General features: G+C 41.1%; 1 protein-coding gene and 1 long non-coding RNA gene across 2 annotated transcripts; one reads left to right on the forward strand and one right to left on the reverse strand.

Annotated features, from left to right (window-relative positions):
- Positions 1 to 3982: 3982 nt before the first annotated feature.
- Positions 3983 to 8549, forward strand: LOC133510871 (uncharacterized). Its single transcript, XR_009797726.1, has 5 exons — positions 3983 to 4181; positions 5121 to 5195; positions 5273 to 7276; positions 7352 to 7440; positions 8363 to 8549. It is a non-coding gene; the product is annotated as an uncharacterized LOC133510871 (long non-coding RNA).
- A 958-nt stretch (positions 8550 to 9507) lies between these two features.
- On the reverse strand, positions 9508 to 16976 carry e2f5 (E2F transcription factor 5). Its single transcript, XM_061839334.1, has 8 exons — positions 16646 to 16976; positions 15117 to 15226; positions 13255 to 13416; positions 12499 to 12607; positions 11102 to 11423; positions 10522 to 10629; positions 10383 to 10421; positions 9508 to 10036 (listed from the first exon to the last, which is right to left on the reverse strand). Exons 1-8 carry the CDS (start codon positions 16772 to 16774, stop codon positions 9960 to 9962), a joined length of 1056 nt encoding a protein of 351 aa, XP_061695318.1. The 5' UTR covers positions 16775 to 16976; the 3' UTR covers positions 9508 to 9959.
- Between the last annotated feature and the right edge of the window lie 678 nt (positions 16977 to 17654).

Here is a 17654-nt window from a genome sequence, read left to right on the forward strand (position 1 = left end):
ACGAATTGTCCAATGATTGAAAAGGTTTGAGTGGAGTGAGGGAGTGTTTGCAAGGCAGGCAAGCGGTGTTCGAAGTCAGCTTTAAAAGTTTAGCGTAAACATTATTCACTGTAACTCCTCCCATGTGACATGATGAGGCAAATCAAATGAGTTTGTTCAGGACAGCTTTGTGAGGGAGGAAAGCGGTGTTCAAGCTCACAACTCCCGCACGACACAACTCGGCCGTCCAGACGCTGATAAAAATCGGCCAATCAAATCGGGCTCACCGAGAGCAATTTTTGAGGCACGCGAGCGGTGCCCAAGTTCTTCAATCTGCATGGTGTTGCATGTCCATAAGGGGGCGGCGCTCAGGGAAGTGGGGGCCACGTATGGTTTGCGGGTGATGAGGAAAGAACAGGAAAGGGCCGTGGCTTCCTTTGTGCTAATTGCCGCGCATGGCGTCATCTTGACTGCTTGTTATTACTCCAGTGTTAAAAACAGCTGCGCAACATTTTGGGTCATAATTTTGCCTTTTAATACACTTAACTACACCGATGAGTAAAGAAAAGGACCACGAAATACACGTTTTTGGAAATGAAATGTCTTACATGAAGAAAATTCTCGTGTACTATTAATTTCCATATTTATTTGATCCCCAAAATAGTTCCCTCTCCTGTAAAATTAAACATACATACATTATTTATTTATTTACTTTTTTTTTCCAAGATATATTATTTTTGTTTGCTGAGTGGTGGGGGGGCACATGAATTTTTTTTTTTTTTTTACAAAAGATATTAGTCACATCATATATATATATATATATATATATATATATATGGATATGGCGGCATGATGGCCCTACTGGTTAGAGCATTGGCCTCACAGTTCTGAGGTCCCGTGTTCGATCCCGGCCCCGCCTGTGTGGTGTTTGCATGTTCTCCCCGTGCCTGCGTGGGTTTTTCTCTGGGCACTCTGCTTTCCTCCCACATCCCAAAAACTCTAAATTGACCCTAGGTGTGATTTTGAGTGCGACTGTTGTCTGTCTCCGTGTGCCCTGCGATTGGCTGGCGACCAGTTCAGGGTGCACCCCGCCTCCTGCCCGTTGATAGCTAGGATAGGCTGCGGCACTCCAGCGACCCTCGTGAGGATAAGCGGCTCAGAAAATCACAATTTGTGTTAATATGAAGTGACTCCAAAATAGTTGGGTGAGTACAGGACTCAGGCGGGGCTGACCTGAGCCGCTCCTCCTCTTTCTTGCGCAGCCGCATGTCGCGCTGCACCACCTGCAGGACGTGCTCGGCCTCATTGTCGCTCAGGCCCGAAAGGTCCAACTTGCGGCCCATGGCGGACGCGCTCGGGCGCTCTCTCAGCCCGCCGCGGTCATCTCGAAAAGCCGAAACCTGGCAAGCGAAAAAAAAAAAAAAAAAATACGAAGCGTGAAATCGAAAAGTACGTCGGGTGCGCATCACGTGGAAATAAACAAAGGCCCAAAAATACTGTATAAAATCTACAAATATAAATGAATGAGGGAAAAAAAAACTATAAAAATGAGCTAGCTAAAAACTGCTAGCACAAATAGGTAGAGGATTCATGTGGAAAAAAATTAAAAAAAATTTTCAAAGGATATATTCAAATAAGACGTGCAAATTACAATCATAGATTTAAAATACAAATTTAAATTCAAAGACCTGAATGATTTATTCTTGCTTGCCTGCCTCGCACACACCTACTTGCTCCACCTACAAAAACTCTATTTTATATTTATACATCAAAAACATGAAAACAAAATATATGTTCAAATTAAAAATGTCAATACACGCAAATAATGTCCAAAATAGAAATAGAATGCAAATTTAAATCTGTGACTATCGACAAATGCATAAATTACGTTGAAAAACAGTAATTGAAAAAATGAATAAATAACTAAACAAATTAATGAATAATCAATATTAATGTAAAATATAATATAAAATTCAAGTTCAAAATAATTACAAATTACTATTTAAAATATTTACAATTTTTAAGCAACAATATAAAAAAATACAACATAAAATACTACACTAAACTTAAAAGATGAATAAAATCTAATCATGTAGACAAAACAAAGAAATACAAACATATGAATCTGAGTCGATTCTAAAAATAAACTCTGAAAATATGTTTGTTCTGCAGTTAAGGGCAGTGTTCATATTTTCCTTGCTATATATAGTTTGCTTGAGAAAACTATGAACTTGAAACATTAATAAATCATCATGTTTATCAGACAAAATGTAACCATAAGCTATTTTCATCAAAATAATAATAAATACACGCTGGGATATCTGTTTAGAAGATACGACAAGTGGTGAGATGTCAAAAGTCCCCGAAAGCAAAATGTGCACAGACTTACCGATTTGCTGGTCAGGAGGGAGAAGATCCCGAATTCTTTTCGCCGACTCTTTTGTGAAGCTGCTGCGGCCGTGCAAAGTCACGAGGACCCCGTGTCGAAACGTGTTTTTCTACGTGAGTCGAGGCCCGCCTCGCTCCCCTAATCCCTTTTCCAGAAGAAAATGAGGATAAGCTTCCTTCCCCCAAATCACTTTGCACAACAAAGTAGCAGCGGCAAGGTGATGACGTAAACGATGACGCGGAACAAATCTCAGGAGTCGACCAAAGTCTTTACATAACCGCCATCTTGTTTTGTCTGGTTTGGTTTTTATTGGCTTTTACTAAAAGTTCCTCGAGCGCTTTTGTTTTTATTTTGTTTTATTTTCTCCAAAGTGCACAGCGGGCCGCCCTCGGGCCGCGGGTTGCCCACCCCTGCTTGAATCCTCTCAGAGCCAAAGGCGCGCGAACAGAACTCAACCAAACCCAACCAAATAGTGAGAACAGATACCACACGAATGAAGCGAAAGCCATGCATCCATTTTCCAAGCCGCTTATCCTCACAAGGGTTGCGGGAGTGAGCGCTGGAGCCTATCGCGGCTAATCTAGTGTTTCTCAAACCGTGGTACGTTTGCTGGTTCCCTCTAATGGTGTGAAAAATATTTACTGCCCAAGTACAACTCATTTGGAATATACCGCACAAAATAATTCATACATACATCCATTTTTTTTAGCCGCTTAGCCTCACGAGGGTCGCAGGAGTGCTGGAGCCTATCCCAGCTGTCAACGGGCAGGAGGCGGAGTACACCCTGAACTGGTCTCCAGCCAATCGCAGGGCACATCGAGACAAACACCCGCACTCACAAACACACCTATGGGCAATTTACAGTGGCCAATTAATGTTGCATGTTTTTGGGATGTGGGAGGAAACCAGAGTGCCCAGAGAAAACCCCTGCAGGCACAGGGGAGAACATGCAAAAGCCACACAGGCGGGGGCCGGGATCGAACTCGGGTCCTCAGAACTGTGAGGCCAACGCTTTACCAGCTGCCCCACTGTGCCACCATAATACTTCAGTGGCTTTCAATAATATATGAAGTCAAATATTCATCTACTTTACACTTATTTGGAACTTCATTGTGGATGTATTATGTCTTCCATCCATCAATTTTTTTGGACCGCCGTCTCTGATGAGCATGGGAGGAGGCGAGGTACGCCTTTAACTGGTCGCCAGCCAATCACAGGGCATGCCGGTAGCGAGAAAGCAAAGCGTGGAGAGTCTCTGTGGCCGAAATGCACGGCTGATCAATTATTAGCGGAAATGTACTGGACCATACTCTGTTCTTCGTTGTTATTTCTTTTATTTCTGCTTCTTCAATGACAATCGTGCTATGTTTTTGCGGTTCTATGAAAAATAAACATGCGAGATTAATCGGACACTCTAAATTGCCCCGAGGTGTGATTGTGAGCGCGGCCGTTTGTCTCGATGTTGCGGCATGCGTTTTCTCGTCTGCTTGCAGCCAAGACAATGGAGGCAGAAAAACAGACCGCAACCAAATATTTTGTTTCCGTGTAAAGCCTCTCAAGTCAACCCAGTTGGGAAAAGTTTTGTAAACAGACGGCGGCCCATTAATGGAGCCCGAGGGACGCTGCTGACGTGCGCTTTGGCTACCCGAGCGCGTATTTAAGCTGAGCGCGGCGCCGAGTGGCGTTGAGAAGGCCGAGCGACATGGACGCACGAGTTCTGGCGCCGCTGCTGTGCCTGCAGCTGCTGCTGCTGATGACGTCGCCAACGCAGTCGACCGTCGTGAGGCCGCCGCCGGCGCCTTCCCAGCAGCTGGTACGTACGTACGTGCGTGTGGCAAAGGTCATGTGTGGCGCGACCTTTTGGATTTCTCAAAAACACTTTTTCGTTTTTGTTTAAAAACTGCATTTTTTTTTATATCAAAACCGTACAATGTTTTATCTGAAAAAATGCTGCTTTCTGACAACCGCTTGCCTAAAAATTTCATTTTTTTTTTACAAAAATCAGACTTCAAAGATGTACAGCTTTTTTTCTTCAAAAAGATACATTTTACTGTAAAATACACATTTTTCCTCTGAAATATTGTTTGCCAACTTTTTTTTCCCCCTAAAAAGGTTTTTCTTCATCCCCCCCCCGCCACCCCAAAAATTCAACTTATTTCCTAGAAATAACTCTCTCAAAACTCTACAACTTTTTTCATTTTTTTCTTTAAAACAAATAAAATTGTGGTTTATCATCAATTTTTCCCCCCTCAAAATTAAAAATTATCCCTTGACAATAGTCAATTTTATTCTTGAAAATATAGGCTGACCTCTTGAAAAATATTTTTTTCCTCTTTAGAATATATTTTCCTATAAATGTTTTTTTGGGGAAATTAAAAAAAAAATCTGTTTTATGAAAAATATAAATTGCTTTTTTCCAAACTAATTTTTCACTGATATTTTTTTATTGATTGATCATATTTGACCCCCCCTCTCAAAAAAAAAAAAAAAAAAATTACCTTTTGGAAAGTCTGTGGCCAAACCATCAAATGTGATCCACATTGTTTAAATATTGATTCACATCAAAAGAATAGATTTGTAAAACAAACAAAATATCAACCATCATACGAATAAAAAAATAATAATCTAAAAACGTTTTGTTAACTTTGAGAAGGATTGCATTAGATTTGCATAAAGTACCGAACGTATCTTTGAAATGACCTTTGAATTACACTCCCTCCCATTGACGGAAACGACGATTGTGTCGCGGCAGTCGGCACTGAAGCGGTTCAGAAGGCTTCAGTCCGAATGCGCCTGGAGAGTCGGGGCGTGCATCTTGCTGCAAAAGGTGATCGTCGTTATTCATCACCGTTTTGTCCTCCGTTGCTCAAGCTAAGTGTGCTATCTATCTGTCCGTTTCCCAAGGTGCCGACAGATCTTCCTCCACCCCATCCTACTCCGCAGGGAAAATTTGGCTAGACGCTGGCCAATCAAATGAGAATCTTTTGGTGGTCTTTTTAAAATCTCGCTTGCACCCGAACATAATCATTTGCCATTGTAATCAAACAAAACATTTGTGTCACCTCGACACGTGTATGGAAAGTTATGGGCCACAATAAACAAATGACCATCTTGTCGTGTTGTTGCGTCATCATATATGACGACGTGATTTGAAAAAGCTGATGATTTTTGCCCTCCAAAATGGCGGCCAGAGACTTTAACGTGATAGGTGCACGCCGGCACCTGTCCAAAATGAGGAAGAGGGTTTTTTTTGTTGTTGCATCACAGGTGGTGAAAGAAGACCAGCAGCTTGTTTACCTGCCGCCACTTCCTCTTTTGTCTTCTGTGTAAATACACGCAATTACTTTGGAAGTTAGTGGGCTCAAACCACAAAACATCTTGTTTACTAAATTACAGTACTCAAAATATGTTTTTCCATTGATCGTATGGTTGTTATGCGTGATGCTTAAAAATTGATTTGTTGACCTTTATCAACAGCGATGAGCCAAACTTTCCATTAAGTATATCACGCACGAAGACACAATATCACAGGGCTCAAGATTGTGCCTTGAGGTATGCCGCTGAGATGGTAGTAAGTGCGGTTAATGAACAAGGTGTAAAACATAACGGAAAAAGTTGTAACCTACCAAGAATAGCTAGAATAAAGTATTCTTTTAGGATTATGATTGTTACCCCCCCCCCCCCCCCCCGGAAAAATATATATATATTTTTTTAAATTAACATTTTTTCCAGATTTTTTTCCCATCCATTTTCTTTGCCGCTTATCCTCACGAGGGTCGCAGGGAATGCTGGAGCCTATCCCAGCTGTCAACAGGTAGGAGGTGTGGTACACCCTGAATTGGTCGCCTGCCAATCGCAGGGCAAATAGAGACAAACAGCCACACTCAGAATCACACCTAGGGGCAATTTAGTGTGTCCAATCAATGTTGCATGATTTTTTTGGAATGTGGGAGGAAACCGGAATGGCCGGAGAATATGCAAACGCCACACAGGCGGGTCTGGGATTGAACCTGGGACCTCAGAACTGTGAGGCCAACGCTTTACCAGCTGTTCCACCATGCCACAGATTTTTATTATTGTAAAATAAGTCATCTTAAAAAAAAAATAGAAATTGAACTTGACTTGACTGGACTTTGATATTAGGCACAGGTGTCAAACACAAGGCCCGCGGGCCCAGATCTGGCCCGGCGCATGATTTCATGTGGCCCCCGATGGTAAATCATCTGCATCAACTCTCATTTTTGTGAAAATCTTTTCAAAATTTCAAATTGTCACGTCATATAAATAACGTTGCGTTATTGCAAGCATGTTTGTGTCACCAAACATCACCAATAGTTGAAAAGCCCATTATCCTTGATTTCTGAGAATAAAACTAGTTTATGATGAGGCAGTTAAAGATTTTTCACATTTTTCACAGTCATGAGGGCCCCCCCGAGGGAAATCGTAACGGGAATGTGGCCCCTGAGAAAAATGAGTTTGACACCCCTGATGTGGCGTATCCTAGTTTATATACATGACTGTATGTAGATTCCATATTTTCAAGATTCGGAATTTTTTTTGTTTGCAGTTTCCTTGAGGACCGTTTCTTGTTATTTTAAAAATTTTCCTCCGGTGTGAAAGTTTGATGTGACGTCTGTTGCGGTTTTGCTGCGAGAACGCGTGTGGACAAACAGGAAGTTGTTACCGCTGCCTTCTTTTTCTAACGGGAAGAGTGCGTTTGTTTTGGTTGTCGGCCGTCAATATATAAAAGGAGCTGCACGGTGTTGCGGCTCCGCGACTCTGCCTCCGTTTACCATGGAGCAAAAAGTGCTGGTGTTCCTGTTCTGCCTGCAGGCCTTCCTGCTCATCACCGCGTTGGATTCGGCCGACGCCGCCAGTTGGTTTACCAACAAACGCCGACCGAGTCCGGTGAGACGCTCGTCTTTGGCGCGCGAACGATTCAACGAAGGACGCTTTAAGAATTGTTTTGTTCTTGTTTGACAGGGAAGAAGAACTCCTGCAAAAAAAAAACAAATTATCGATTTGACTCGTACTGCTACATGAGACCAGGGGCGTGCAGTCTTTTAGTAAGGGTATGAACACGTTCCTAAATTGTTTACGAGGAGTTGTCGAGCCACACGAAAAAGTGAAAAATAATGAGCTCAATCTTACACAAAAGAGGTCATTAGAAAAAAAGTATTGGGAAGGACAAGATAGTTTGTGGGGAAAAGAAATACATTTCTGAGGTATAAAAATAGTTCTGGCTTGAAAAAAGTCAGATAGTTTCAATAACAAGATGGTATATTTAAGATTAAAAAAAAAAAAAATTCCAGAAAAGAAGCCAGAAGACTTACAAGTATTGAGACGTACAATATAAATTAAAAAAAGAATCATTTTCTTTATAAAAAGTTGTTCTAAGGGGAAAAAAAAGGATTTTAATGAAAAATATATTGTTGCAAACATAAGATTTATTTTAAAAAGATATTTTCTCATGATTCTAACAATTTAAGACAAAAAAAGATTTTTTTTTCCCAAGACTTAAATTTCTGTTGTATAGTTTTGAGGAAAAATAAAGAATAAAGTCTTCTGGGAATAATGTATATAATTTAGATTATAAAAATGCACATTGCCAAGGAAAAAACATTTTTGACAAGAACATTTTCAGGATGAACAGTATCTGGCATTTTTCATAAGTAGGAGACGTTCTATGGTTAAATTATGATTCTAATCTCATAATCAGTTTTTTTTTTCAAAAATGAAATTTGAGAAACTCATTGATAAAAGCTTTCTTTGAAAATATGCTACTCTTTTGGTGAAATTGATTTAAAAAAAATAAATAAAAAAAGGATGGTTTTTAACTCAAATAGTCTATTCAGCTTTTTTGGGGGAAAAAAAATTCGAATCTTGAGTAATTATTTTCATCTTCCATGTGGCTCGACAGTTCACATTTTCAAAACTTTTTTTTTTTTTTTTTTTCAACTGATGGATCTTTCGCCCTTTTTGCTTTGTCTCCAGCCCGCACCAAACAGAGTTGGACTCGAAGCGAACGTGGCAAAACCCATCACGGGTCACTCGCCATGATGACGCAAGCAGGCCGAGCTCCGCTTTCTTGTCTCTGCTTTCTTTTTCAGCGACGTTGATGTCACGATCGTGACGCATAAAATGTGATGCGATGCTGATTAAACATCTGAGCAAGCACTCATGATGGCTCTGAAGTTTTTTTTTTTCTCTCCCCCAGTCAAGACAGAAGTGAATGGAGTGAGGAAAATATAGTTCTCAAAAATACAAAATTTAATTAGAAATACCATTCAGGACTTGTTTTTTAACACCCCCCCCAATCCAAAGATAGGAAATTATTGTATATTTATGTCCTATTATACGTTTTTCTTTTCTTTGAAACAAGTTTTTTCATGACTAAAAGAAAAAAAACTAACCTTTTTTTTTCATAATAATATACAAATATTTTGCAATATGGAAGCCAGTTCCTTTTTTTTTGGGTGCAGACATTTTTATCCCCTTAATTATATATGACTACTCTAAAAACATGGAGACTTAACCATTATTACTTTTTTTTTTTACTTAAAAAAATACACAAGAATTTGTAATAGAGAGAGAGATATTACCCCCCCACTTTTTTTTTTTTTTTAAATACAGCGACATCCACGAATAGAGTGAGGTTCCGCAATCCCGGAAATGTTAGCATTAAATTGTGAATAAGCTTCAATTTGAATTTCATTTTTTCTTATGACAAAAAAACCCCCAACCCAAAATAAATAAATAAATCACTTTTTTTTTCATAATAATATACAAATATTTTCAATATGGAAGCCATTTCCTTTTTTTGGTGCAGACATTTTTATCCCTTCAATTATGTGACTTCTCTAAAAACATGCAGACTTAACTATTATTATTATTTCTTAAAAAAATACACAAGAATTTGTAAAAAAACAAATTATATATATATAAAAAATATATATATATAAAAAAAAGGAGGGTGTGGGTAATATATATATATATATATATATATAACCCACACCCTCCTTTTTTTTTTTTTTTTTTTTTTTAAATACAGCGACGTGCACGAACAGAGTGAGGTTCCGCAATCCCGGAAAAGTTAGCATTAAATTGTGAATAAGCTTCAATTTGAAGTCGGGCAAAGAGAATTTTCAACCATTTATTGAAAACATTTTCAAAAAATGTGCAAATAAAGAACTCTCGCAAACAGCAACTCAGCTGCCCCTTGAGATCAAAACGATTGCTAATTAAATGGCAAATTAGGCAAATTCTGCCATCAAACAAACAAAGAGCTCATTTTAAATTACTGATAGTTAAAATGATTAATCAAATATAAAAACATAGAAAACACGAAACATAAACAGCGAGGCCTAAATGGGCAGCGTCCCAACATTTTGGGGGATTTCTGGCGCATCGACGACAACATTGTAAACGGACAAACACAAACGACATGAACTAGCGACATTTCCTGCATCGCTACCAATAATTTAAATACTGCTGCAGTTCAGAACGTTGGAACTTTTTTTTTTTACCTTGTAAACTTTCAACGTGCGAAGCGAGTCGCACAAACTTAGTCAATAACGTCCGGATCGGCCCGTTAACAGTTGAGGATCTCCGCGTCGAACAGGTCGCACAAGCCGCTGCTGTCGTCCAGGGTAAAGTTGTAGTCCAGGCCTGGCGAGTCGACAAAAAAAAAAAAAAAAAAAAAAAAAAACGCAATAATGTGAACACGTGCGAGCCGCAAGGAATCAGAACAAAACGCCAAATATGGAACTTCTTCCTTCAGATTTTTTTTCCCCACTTCAAAAATATCCAACTTTATTATGATCGAGAATTTTTCTTAAAAATATACCCCCCCCCCACCCCAGTCTCCCCAATTGCAAATGTTTTCTCAATATACAACCTCGATGTTCGTTCTCAAAAATTTTCTTGAGCATAATTCGACGCGGCTTCTTTTTGGGGTGCCTCCTTCGTATCTTGCAAATTTTTCAAAGCACTCAAAACGGAAAGCGTCGCTCACCGTCAATAAACATCAGCTCCTCCACGAAGTCCACATGTTCTGCAAGAAAGCACGTTTTTGTGAATATGCATATTTCCAAAAATGATGACGAGACCGCTTGATTTTGAACTCGTCCTTTCTCCAAACCAAACGGACACACCGAAGGCATCTTTGTCCTCCTTCATGGGCTCCATCGCGGACTGGAAGTGTGGGCCAGCCGAGTCCATTTGCTCCGGCTGCGACACGGCCGCCGGCTGATCGGGAAGTCCTGCGGGAGGAAACGTTACAACGCAGAGCCTTACACGGAGGACGGAGGTCCCAAGTTATCATTTCAGCAGCACAGCGAAAAAAAGCTCGAATTTTGCTGCATGCTTTGAATTGAAAAGTCTGCTGCTCCCTTGTGGGCACACATAACAATACAAGTCTGAGATCAAATAAGCCAGGGCTTTCAAACTCACTTTTGGCGCGCGCAACATTGTCGCTACGGTTTCCCCTCAGAGGGTCGTTATGACAATGAAAATCTTCAATCGCCTCATAATATTTACACCTGAAATTTATGAACTAGTTTTGGAATCAGAAATCAAAAGCTACAGTGATGGGTTCTTTGGTAACACAAAACTGCTTACAGTATTTCAAAAAACAAAAAAATTGTATTACAGGGAGGGAAATTTAATAATATATATTCTTAAACTATTCTAATTATCCCTCCCCCTTACCCAACACACACACACACACGTTACCCATTTGTCTGGACTCTGGCCTCAGCGCTCCATCGTGTTCCGGGAGCGCCATCTGCTGGACCAGGCTGAACGAATGCTGGCTGCAGAACGACGAAGAAGCGGTGCTGGACCCGGACGAGTTGGCAGGGGTGAGGAAGGGCTGCCAGCGCGGGCCGTGCAACAGGGCCGGCGGTGGTGCCGTGAGCAGAGCGCAGCTCAAGTCGGTGGGGGGGACGGGGAAGACCACGGGCGCGCCGCAGTCCGAGTCCCGGTTGAGGAGCGTGACCTTGATGGGTGCCGCATTGCTGCGCAGATTCACCTGGTACTTCTGACCAATCTGGCCCTAGTAGAAAAATGAAAGGAGGGTGGGGCATTCAAAAATGACTTTTTTTAATTGAAAGAAAAATTTCATTTCTGAAAATCTATACAGTCAATTCGCAAGGGGAAAAATGGAGAACTACAAAAAATGTTTTAAAGATTTAAAGGGGAAAGGTCATTGTGACGATGAAAATAAAGCATATTTACAGGTAAAAGACGTAATACTACAAGTGCTGAATAATAACCAAAAAAATTCTTGGGCCATGCAATTGAAATTTTGTGTTTAATTTCAACTGCATTAAGTAACATTTTCTCCAAGCAAATTATGCAACTTTTCTCTCCCAAAAACAAACAAAACAAAAATACTTCATTTTCATCTGTGTGTATGTATATATATTTTTTGTTACTGACTTTTTCCTTGAAAAAGGTACATTTGAAAAAATAACTATTCTTGAAAATCGGGATTTTTTTTTTGCATTTTGTCCCTTGAAATATACCAAATAATTACTTAATTTTCTCAAAAATTTACTTTTTTTTTTTTTTGCTTGTAAGAGTGCAACTTTCCACAAACTACTGTTTTCTACAAGGATTTTTAATTTTATTTTAAACAAATTTTAACTTCAAATTTCCTTGTGATTTTTTTTTTGCCTCCAAAATCCAGAAAAATAAATAAAAATACAGCAACTTTTTGGGAAAAGTAGCTTAGACATGAAAAATTCTGGAAAAAAGTCATCTTAAAAATGATTTTCTTTTCCCAAAAATATTTAAAGAAAAAAAATGGTTACTATTTTTTTTTTTTTTAATACTACAACCACAATACTTTTACAACTTTAAGTGTAAAACTTAAAATATGAATTGTCTCCCAAAAACAAACAAAAAAAAAAAGACTATCTGATAAAATGTTATTTTGGAAAATGTCTTTCTGAGAAAGAAGGTAGCATTTTTTTCTGCAACACACACACAAAACCCCAAGCGTTTTAGAGGTTTTCATTTTTCTGGCAAAATTGGGAAGCTATTCGACTTTATTCCCCAAAGATGGCGATTTTGCGGTGCAATCATGATTGTTTTTTTTGTTTTTTTTTCTTGCGGCGTTTCGCTACCTTGAGCGGCAGCAGCACCTCCAGATGCGTCCCAGACGGAGCCACGACGGCGAGGAGGGTCTCGCCGCTGAAGGCATTGCAGATGTCCTCGTGAGTCACAAATTTATAAGTGGGGGGAGCGTTAAGCAAAGAGGATTACAAGCGACTGCGGGGAGGGGGGCAGAGGGTGTACGGGAAAGGGAGGGGGGACAACAAACACACCGAGATAATAAACCAGAAAAACAAGCCTGAGAGCAATTTGGGATTAGCCAGCCTGACAATAGCAATTACATTTATAATCCGCTCCTCGGTGCATTTTCTCTCTTCTTTGTTAAGAGGATCAAATGGGATTTTGGTTTGGAGATTGAAATAAACGAGGAAATCGTCCCGAGGAGGACGCTCGACGAGCAGACAAAATCAGAACTCCTAACGAATTCACGACTCCATTTCTCGTACCAAAACGTGCACAAGAGCCCTGTTTAAAATAATAAGATAAACGGGTAAACCACAGTGCGCATCAAACACTTCAGAGGAATTGTGGGTAGTGAGTGTGGGATAGAAAGGGGAGAAACTCAACACTTCCCGCCCCATTAAGGACCGCCTCCATGTTTTGATCAGCTTTTGTTGCATTGACCCCCTTTTTACAACAGCGCGCTTGGTTTCTCATTTGCCCCGGAATCACGCCGGGCAACCTACGTGAGCACGGGACTCAAACAGGGAGCCTTAGAACTGTTAAGCAGACGTGGAAAACACGCAGTCTTGTACATGTAAGGATATTTGCTTGTGTCAGGATCACGGTTCAGCCATTCGTTGCTCTCCTGTAGCCACGTCTTCTGCCGGTCCAGCTCTCTTTCTTGGTCCTCCAGCTCAGAAATCTGCGCTTGCAGAAGTCTCACTTGGTCAAGAACTTCCTGGGTCCGACTTCCCCCATCCTCACCCCTACAAGGAAGAAAAAAAAAAGGGGCACAAAGCGTTTCGCACCACAGATCTTTTTGGGGTGGAAACAGAGCCCAGCACCAAACGGACCACGGACCGGTAGATGGGGACCACTCTGTATTATTCCATACAATATATTCTGGATGTTGGAAGTCACATTACAGGGGAAACAAATGCATATAGCATACAATATTTGCTGTACTGCCAGCAAGTGGCCAAGTACTTCCTACAACATTGGGGAGTAATCACATGACAGTCCAGCGGAACACTGATCGACATCAATGACCTTCACGTAACCCAACATCAGGGAAATCCATTACAGTCCGATGTCTGTCAAGATCAGAGGTGCCCAGACTTTTTTTTTTTTTTTTTAACCCCAAGATCTACTTTTCAAGCATTCATCTAATCCAGTTTAACCACTTTTTATTGGATTATTCTCATACTCTGACAGTCATTGCATCTTAAAACAACAGCATTTCTGCCAAAGTAAACATAAGCAGCATGTCTAGCTCATCTTTGCTCTACGTTGCCCAGACTGTGTTGCTAACTAAAGCAGCGGTGGTGGATGCTGTTATTATAAAACACGTTGATGGGCTGCGTAAATGCTGTAACCTTTGTAATTGTGAGTGTATGTCTTTGGGGGGGGGGGTTAAGGTAAACTAGGAAAAAGAGAGTATGGCAGAGCAGCAGTCATTGTTCGAGAAAGTTCTGTGTGCTTCCTGAAAGAAACCAGTGGCTTCTTCTTTTCATTTTTTACAGAACATATGTGAACTGTGCCATTGGATGTAACAACCAGTCATTCCTCACTCATTGAATCACATTGCAAATTGAATAGCTGCATGTTATACTTTCAATTTGAATTGGATTATTTTTTTTGTGCACAACGTAGAATATCTGCAAAGGGACTGCATCAGCGGTGCACAATTGTGCACGCACTCAGTTTCGAGGGAACATTGGCTGACTTTTTTTTTTTTTTTTCTTGCACACCTTCCCACAATCGACCAAGACTGCCTCTCGATTGACGGATCGAGGACTCCTGGTCAAGATGATACCGATTATTTTGTATTTTCTGGCAGGAATGGTTGCCCTGTGGCATTGTGCCACCTAGCAGGCCAATCTTGGTACTGCGACAGACATGTGTGGAGTTTGCGGTGTTGCTCATCCCAAGTACACGCACACACTATCAGAGGCACAAGAACTCGAGCCATTTTTTCCATGTGTGTGGTTGATAACATTTAAAAAAAAAAAATCTTTCTTCCCCACACTTATTTGGGTTCTATTAGAGGCATAATTTATCTATCCATTTTCTTAGATGCTTATCCTCACAAGGGTTGCAGGGAGTGCTGGGGCGTATCCCAGCTGTCAACAGACAGGAGGCAGGGTACACCCTGAATTGGTTGCCAGACAATCGCAGGGCACATAGAGACAGACAATAGATGCACTCCCAATCAAACCTAGGGGCAATTTAGAGTGTCCAATTAATGTCGCATGTTTTTGGGATGTGGGAGGAAACCGGAGTGCTCGGAGAAAACCCACGCAGGAGCGGGGAGAATATGCAAACTCCACACAAGCGGGTCCAGGATTGAATCCAGGACCTCAGAACTGTGAGGCCAACGCATTACAAGCTGATCCTCCGTGCTGCCTGTGGCATAATTTATATTTGTGTAAATACAGTAAATCACGTGAAAAATAATTTTCCAAACCTCCACTGGACGATATTTTTGTTCTTCTTCTCAATCAAGCCGATGCCTTCCAGCACGTTGGTGATGTCGTATATGCGCCTTTTCTGCCTCACCGCCAAGCTGTCTGCGGCCTGTCGATTCAAACACAAGCGTCAATAAAAATGTAGGTGGCGGCATTTTAACGAGATCCAGTCGCGTCCCCCTGAGACTACCTGGCAAATACCGCCTGAGGTGGGGGAAATCAGAGAAAGCTTGGAGGTGATGAAAGAGAGGATTTAGCAAATTAAGCTGCACAAACAGAAAATGAAACCTGTTGGCAGAGGACGACGGTTGTACAATGGTAGAGGAGACGGAGTGGGGGGGGGGGGGTAGTCTCAGGTGCCTGTAGTGTAAACATGAGCAAACTTTGGCGCTCAAGAAGAGGGAAAACGTAGAAGAATCGATGCACAACAAAGGGTAGCTCATTTTACAGCCTCCTATAAAAGGAGGGGTTAAAATTAGGTCAATTTTTTGTTTGTAGCTTTGCAAATACACCTCAATAAATCATTGGAATAATCCATCATATCCATTTTCTTTGCCGATTATCCTCACAAGGGTCACTCACGGGGAGCGTTGGAGCCTATCCCAGCTGTCAACGGGCAGGAGGCGGGCTACACCCTGAACTGGTTGCCAGCCAATTGCAGGGCACATCGAGACAAACAGCCGCACTCACAATCACACCTATGGGCAATTTTAGAGTGTTGAATTAATGCTGCATGTTTTTGGGATGCGGGAGGAAACCGGAGTGCCCGCAGAAGACCCACGCAGGCACGGCGAGAACGTGCCAACTTCACACAGGCAAAGCCAGGGTTTGAACTACAGTCGTTAGAACTGCGAGGCAGAGACTCTAAACACTAAGTTACTGTGCCACCCAACCCAATACTAGATAGTACAAAAAACTATTTAGTCATTCAATGATGAACTCTAGCAAAAATGACCAAATTTAAAAAAAAAAAGTTTTATATTGTATAGGAGTTTGCGGTAAATGTGACGTGATGTGTCCAACATAGAGAGGGACACATTTAAAAGATGTTTTTTTTTTACGTCTATATACTAATACAAGAGAACATTTCACTATTTTTATACTTAAGAAACGTGAAGTTTTATCTTTTAAACAATATATAAAGATATAACACACAGTAGCACATTTCTGTGGTCTTACGTATTGTACTAACTATATGACAAGAAGGTGAAGCTAAATGGCTCTTGCCGACTAACAATCTTTCTTCTCGAATGGCTAAACGACGATTTCTTTTCAGTTCATAAAGTTTCCACGCAGTTGAAAGCTTTCCCGTTACCTTCAAAGGGCAACAACATTTATTAGCCCCGAAAAGCGTCCGATTAATGGCGGCCCTGTTGGGCTCCGGCACCTGACCGCGGCGGTGCACCTGCAGCCCCCCCCACCCCACTTTCAGCGAGCGACCGGCGGCTCTTTGTTCCACATCTGCCGCGGCCGGTGGGGTCGTAGCGCCATTCAAACCGCACGAACGAACACTGGCCTCTTCACTCACCATTTTCAAGTCGAGGACGCCATCGGCGGCCTCTTTGAGAAGACCGACAAACTTCATGGTGAGGAGCCCCAAACTTTTCTGCTGGCGAGTCAGCGTCGAGGGTGCCGGCTCAGTCGTCTTACGCTCCATTTTTCTTATCAAGGGGGTTGGGGAAGGTGTTAATTCTTCTCGAAAATCAAACTTCAGCGCATTTCTTTTTGAATTATTCCCTCTTCACCGGGCGAACACTTTCACCTGTCCGCTTTTAATGAACAGGTTTAATGGTCGCCCGCCGTTGCCACGGCAACCACCGCCCACCCCGAAAAAAAGTAAGCCAGCCCCCCCATTTCCGCCAAGGAGACCCCGTGTCCAGTTCGATCCGGTGAAGATAAACGTCACCATCCATCCATTTTCCTTGCCGCTTATCCTCACAGGGAGATAAACGTCACATTTGACGAAAATTTGAAATACTCCAGTACTCTTCGGAGTAAATTTCTGCACAGTCGTCATATGGCAATTACAAAAACTACACTTAAGGCTCATTGAAGCAGTGAGGAAAGGTTGGTGCTCTTTTTTTTTTTTTTTTTTAAAGAGAGACAGGCCAGGTAAAAAATAAATAAATAGATCAATAGATGAAAAAAAGTCACATTTTAAATCATTTAAAATAATCAGGCTCATTTTAAATTGTGATGCATAAAATGTCAGTGTACAGTATGAAAATGATTTGACTATTTTTTTGTATTTACAATGGAGAAAAACAAATAAAAATAACATACATTTTAATAAAAAATTTTAAAGGTCCACTGTCATGAAATGTATGATTTTTAGTACATTATTAATGAAAAAAAAAAGGCAGCCGGGAGAGGGACCCATCCGCTTTTTCACCACACATGATTTTGACATATATGGCTGATTGTCACTCCCGCCATGAAAATCCTCTCGACGGATTTGTTTTGGAGAAGAAGCAGGAAGTGACATAAGTAGCAGACGCCCACTGAAGCGGTCTCGTATGTTTCTACTAGTTTTACCT

The sequence above is a fragment of the Syngnathoides biaculeatus genome, chromosome 13, assembly GCF_019802595.1.
Source record: "Syngnathoides biaculeatus isolate LvHL_M chromosome 13, ASM1980259v1, whole genome shotgun sequence".
NCBI classification, from domain to species: Eukaryota; Metazoa; Chordata; class Actinopteri; order Syngnathiformes; family Syngnathidae; genus Syngnathoides; species Syngnathoides biaculeatus.

Bases quoted from the DNA above. Each gene is read 5' to 3' on its own strand.
- e2f5 (XM_061839334.1), bottom strand. From the start codon at position 16,774: ATGGAGCGTAAGACGACTGAGCCGGCACCCTCGACGCTGACTCGCCAG. The intron at 13,417-15,116 runs GTTTGGAAAATT...TCTTCCTTGTAG, and splicing joins AAAAATATCGTCCAGTGGAG to GGGTGAGGATGGGGGAAGTC. The intron at 10,037-10,382 runs GTGAGCGACGCT...TCGACTCGCCAG, and splicing joins GGAGCTGATGTTTATTGACG to GCCTGGACTACAACTTTACC.